The sequence below is a fragment of the Pteropus alecto genome, unplaced genomic scaffold, assembly GCF_000325575.1.
Source record: "Pteropus alecto unplaced genomic scaffold, ASM32557v1 scaffold71, whole genome shotgun sequence".
NCBI lineage: Eukaryota > Metazoa > Chordata > Mammalia > Chiroptera > Pteropodidae > Pteropus > Pteropus alecto.
The window spans coordinates 7,798,060-7,803,752 of record NW_006433024.1 but is presented as its reverse complement, the minus strand read 5'-3'; the positions used below and the strand labels follow the sequence as shown (position 1 = coordinate 7,803,752).

General features: G+C 45.1%; 1 protein-coding gene across 1 annotated transcript in view; it reads left to right on the top strand.

Moving 5' to 3' along the window:
- Positions 1-5,448, top strand: part of KCNA4 (potassium voltage-gated channel subfamily A member 4) — a 6,798-nt gene extending 1,350 nt beyond the window's left edge. The window contains exon 2 of the mRNA XM_006907993.3: positions 2,415-5,448. Within this exon, the coding sequence (XP_006908055.1) occupies positions 3,183-5,141 (1,959 nt within the window). The 5' untranslated portion in view covers positions 2,415-3,182 and the 3' untranslated portion in view covers positions 5,142-5,448. The remainder of the gene's footprint in view (positions 1-2,414) is intronic.
- Positions 5,449-5,693: the final 245 nt, after the last annotated feature.

The window sequence follows — 5,693 nt, the reverse complement described above, 5'->3', positions numbered from 1 at the left end:
AGATAAATACATAGGTGGAAGCCAGGCATAGAGAGCCTTGTGAAGCATTTCTTCTCTCCTTTCTTCCCCTGCTCCTTTCCTTCCTTTCTTACATTTTGATTCTTCCTTCCTTCCTTCCTTCCTTACTTCCTTCCTTCCTTCCTTCCTTCCTTCCTTCCTTCTCTCTCTCTCTCTCTCTCTCTCTCTCTCTCTTTCTTTCTTTCTTTCTTCTTTCTCCTCTTCTCCTCCTCCTTCTTGCTGTTCTTTTTTTCTTTCTTTAAGACTAGGAATAGTGAGTTACTTGGTAATCAATTAAAAGGAAGGTAATTTGCTTTTTGTAGAGTGAGGGTGAGAGTTAGATAAACAAACTCAAACTAACAAACCTAAATAAAAAAATAAACAAATAAACAAACAAACAAACAAATAAATATTTGGCATAGAGCAAAAAGAAGGCTGGTCTAAATGTCCTGCAGAGTTGATGGTAAATTAATCAACTAATTCATGACCTTCTGGGAGTCAGTTGAATGGGAAAGGGTTGTATGTAGTACATGAATTTACAGGCACTTTGGTTACACTGGGGCTTTGTCGAAATAGTGTATTAAAACTGCTTTGAGAGAGTTGGAGAAGTAACTGAGCAAACTCTCAGGCTATGTGAAAGAATTTAAAAGATGCTTGCTTGACCCTCCACAGTGAAAATAGAGATTTGGAGGGTAAACATTTCAGTGTATGAGATGGTGTTAGGAGTCAGACAAAGGAAGAGGGATGTCATTTGAGATACCTTCAGAGGTGTATTTTCCGGGTTTTGTGTCCCATTCAAACTCTCCTCTTACCCTAGAGGAATGCCTGTGATTGGAAAGGGATATACTTTTGCCACTTCCCTGCTTGTCACTTCATAAAACTCACTATGTTTAAGCTTCTAGGCTGACACTATTCAGCAGGGAGCAGCAGGTGGTCAAGAGCTGAATCCTGTTAATGGCTCCAGAAAGCTATTTCTCTTATGCTCCCCAGAGCTTCCAGTAATATAAGCTAGTAGATGCCCCGAATTCTGTCATTGTCCTCCCCAGTTCTCTGGGCCACTCTTCTGCATTCTTGGAAGTCCTGTTGGACAGAGTGAGTGAAAGAAGCAAGAGTAGACAGAAGATTGGGGCAGGAGCTTTTGTAGGTCTTGGTGAAGGAGATGAATTAGCTGAACTTAGGGAGAACAAACTGAGATAGAAGAAAGGCCTGGAATACAAGTGACAGTAGGGACAGAGCAGGCTGCAAAGAAGATGTGATCAGGAAGTGGGATTGGAAATAAAGCTAGGCAGAGAGAGAGGAAGGGGGAGTTGAGGGGTGGGGCTTATTGATTAAATTGTATGATAGGCTGAAAACAAAGTCCACACAAGTTGAGATTTAAAGCATAACGAGATAGTCCCTTGAGAAGAGTGTAGGAGGAGGCATTGAGGTGAACATGGAGGAACAGCAAGGAGAAATGATTATTAGAGAAGGGGAAACTGCAATTAGCTCCTAAGCTGTGGGTGGTAGGGAGAATTCTGGGGTCTGGAGAACAGAAAACAGGGAAATGCCTCAGGGAGTCAGGAAGTGCCAACTTAATGCAGGTCATTGGTGAGTCTCAAAATGTCCTGGATGTCCTCACGTTCAGTCCTTCCCGTACTTCAGATAGTGGGAAAAGGACTTACACATTTGTGGGTAGGTAGATAAACATATAAGCTTAGGTTATTGTCACATTATTAATAATTACCAGCACTTATGGATAATTCATTATGTACAAGACAATGTGCTAGTCTACCAACATCTGCTATCTCATTTAATCCTTACAAAGGTAGGATGAGGAGGTTGCATTGTTATCTATACTTTGTAGATGTGATGATTGAAGCTTATTCAAGTGCTGGAGCCTGGATTTAAAAACAAAAACAAAACAAAACAAAAAACAATTTTTCCAACTTCCCTAATCTTGAATCAAGATAAAGAAGGGTAGAAGAGCACTAAATTCAGAAATATTTTATGAGTGGAAATTTAAAAAAAAAATGCCTTGATGTCAATGAAAGATGGAAGCTGTATAAAGTGACAGCATTGTTATTGTGGAATGATGAGAGTGACAGGGACAGTTAAGACCTGGCATTGGTGAAAAGAAGGATTGAAGGAAAAGCCATGTGGGTCGAGAGTGGACAGAGGAAAAATAATTGAGTTACCATGAAAACAGACTGAGCTGAAATTATATCCAAAGAAAGAAGGAAGGATGTTTAGTGAGAAGGAGATCTAACAATCTGCCCCATACTCCTTGGAAATTTATGGTCGCTTGGTCCTTTATGTGGTTTGCTCGAGGACGAGAGAAAGAAATGTGTGTGAAGGAAATGTTCGGTTTGCTTTTTATGGTTTGATTCTTTTTTTTTTTTTTTATTTTTCTCCTACGCTTGTTTTCCTTCCTTTTTCAGGTGAAGTGCTTCTGCATGATTTTAGCTGAAGGATGTTCTGCATTTCCTTGATTTCTATGGAGACCTCAAAGCTGGGTTTGCCCCTGCTGACACCTCATCTTGCACATTCTCTACCTCCCAAGGTCTTTGCCTCTGTCGATAGCTTGGCATTGCCCCTGGGTCCAGGAAGCTTGTGATGAACTTAAGGGTCAAGAGCCTGGAGAATCATCCTGATAGGCCTGAGCGGCGATGGCTGGACATACTTCGAGTCTCATGTTAACATGGGTCAAGCTGTCACTAGAAGGCAAGTGCTCAGACTAAAGGCTTATTTGCATTTTATTTAAATTTGATGGACTGAGCTTTGGACAGTTTCCACGGCAGAAAAATGTATTCCATTTTCTAGGCACAACTGCTGGCTGCCAGATACTTGCTGCCTTTAAATCTTGCAGCATCGGCATCGACCACATCCTAAACGTAGTTCCACATTTGAACATCTGTCCCAAAACAGGTGTCTGGGAGACCCCAGCATTTTCTGACTTAGGCTTGAGTGTGCTAGACTGTTTATCTAGACCAGCCCAGCTCTTCAGAGCAACGTTGAATCTCTGGGAAGAGAGAGCATGGGGCGTGCTGATTTAAAAACAGAAAATGCAAAGTTGGACTGAAAATATCCTTAGTCTTCCAAGCAATCTGCTTAAGGGTTCCAAACTTACCTTAATTTGGTGAGAAAAGAAGCTGCCCTATTTTTCTTTCTTCTACAACTGGAACCAGCCATTTCCCAAAACCACCACCATGGAGGTTGCAATGGTGAGTGCGGAGAGCTCAGGGTGCAACAGTCACATGCCTTATGGTTATGCAGCCCAGGCCCGGGCCCGGGAGCGGGAGAGGCTGGCTCACTCCAGGGCAGCGGCGGCTGCCGCTGTCGCAGCCGCCACGGCTGCTGTGGAAGGCAGCGGGGGTTCTGGAGGGGGCTCCCACCACCACCACCAATCTCGGGGATCCTGCACCTCCCACGACCCTCAGAGCAGCCGGGGTAGTCGGAGGAGGCGGCGACAGAGGCCTGAGAAGAAGAAAGTCCACCACCGTCCCAGCAGCTTTCCTCATTGCTCCGACCTGATGCCCAGTGGCTCTGAGGAGAAGATCCTGAGAGAACTGAGTGAGGACGAGGGAGAGGAGGAGGAAGATGAGGAGGAGGAAGAAGGGAGGTTTTACTACAGCGAAGATGACCACGGCGATGAGTGTTCCTACACAGACCTGCTGCCTCAGGACGACGGGGGTGGTGGCTACAGCTCGGTCCGCTACAGTGACTGTTGTGAACGTGTGGTGATAAATGTTTCAGGCCTGCGCTTTGAGACCCAGATGAAAACTCTGGCCCAGTTTCCAGAGACCTTGTTGGGGGACCCTGAGAAGAGGACTCAGTACTTTGACCCTTTGCGTAACGAGTATTTCTTTGACAGGAACAGGCCCAGCTTTGATGCCATCTTATATTATTACCAGTCAGGAGGCCGCCTGAAGAGGCCCGTCAACGTCCCCTTTGATATCTTCACTGAGGAGGTGAAGTTCTATCAGTTGGGAGAGGAGGCCTTGCTCAAGTTTCGGGAGGATGAGGGCTTTGTGAGAGAGGAGGAAGACAGGGCCTTGCCAGAGAATGAATTTAAAAAGCAAATTTGGCTTCTCTTTGAGTATCCGGAGAGCTCCAGTCCAGCAAGGGGCATAGCCATCGTCTCTGTCTTGGTCATCTTAATCTCCATTGTCATTTTCTGCCTGGAAACCTTGCCTGAGTTTAGGGACGACAGGGACCTCATCATGGCACTGAGTGCGGGCGGGCACAGTGGGCTGCTGAACAACACCTCGGCGCCCCACCCGGAGAACTCAGGGCACACCATATTCAACGACCCCTTCTTCATCGTGGAGACAGTCTGTATTGTTTGGTTTTCCTTTGAGTTTGTGGTTCGCTGTTTTGCTTGTCCCAGCCAAGCGCTCTTCTTCAAAAACATCATGAACATCATTGACATTGTCTCCATTTTGCCTTACTTCATTACACTGGGCACCGATCTGGCCCAGCAACAGGGGGGCGGCAACGGTCAGCAGCAGCAGGCCATGTCCTTTGCCATCCTCAGGATCATTCGTTTGGTCCGAGTATTCCGGATCTTCAAACTCTCCAGGCACTCCAAAGGCCTGCAGATCCTGGGCCACACCCTAAGAGCCAGCATGCGGGAACTGGGCCTTCTGATCTTCTTCCTCTTCATTGGGGTCATCCTGTTTTCCAGTGCTGTGTATTTTGCGGAGGCGGATGAACCTACGACCCACTTCCAAAGCATCCCAGATGCGTTTTGGTGGGCTGTGGTGACCATGACAACTGTGGGCTATGGGGACATGAAGCCCATCACTGTGGGGGGCAAGATCGTGGGGTCCCTGTGTGCCATTGCGGGTGTCTTAACCATTGCTTTGCCAGTGCCAGTGATTGTCTCTAACTTTAACTATTTCTACCACAGAGAGACTGAAAATGAGGAACAGACACAGCTGACACAGAACGCAGTCAGTTGCCCATACCTCCCTTCTAATTTGCTGAAGAAATTTCGGAGCTCTACTTCTTCTTCCCTGGGGGACAAGTCAGAGTATCTAGAGATGGAAGAAGGAGTTAAGGAATCTCTCTGTGCAAAGGAGGAGAAGTGTCAGGGGAAGGGGGATGACAGTGAGACAGATAAAAACAACTGTTCTAACGTGAAGGCTGTGGAGACCGATGTGTGAATCTCGTTCTCCACCTGCCACTGCCCCCTCGCCCCGAACCCCAGCATCTCCAAATATATTTATGCATAGAGAGTGCAGTTACGAAAATGAAATATGCAAGTGAATCCAATGCATACAGTAGTACACCATTTAATGGTTATACGTGACATAATTGTTACTAAACTTGTATTACATATCAAATAAATGATACATCTTGGAAAGAGGGAGGCTTAAATAGGAACAAATTGATCTTTATATTTTTTATTAGAATGCAAGAATTTTGCACATTAACTGGAAAAGAAGTTAAAAGTAAAGATGGTTTCATGGAGAGACTGTGTATGTGTTTGTGTATGTGTGTGTGTGTGTATGTGTGTGCGCGCGCGCAAGTGTGTATGTATAAGTAAATTGTCAACATTGTTAGTAATCGTGCAGTGATGGAGAAGTTGGCATTTTGAAGTATTTACTATGTAAGAACTAATGAATTTGAGCAGTCGTTTATCAGTGCTTTAATAGCATCTCATGTCTTTGGAATCCGGTTTTTTAAAAATGGTTAAGAATTACTGTACAGAAAAA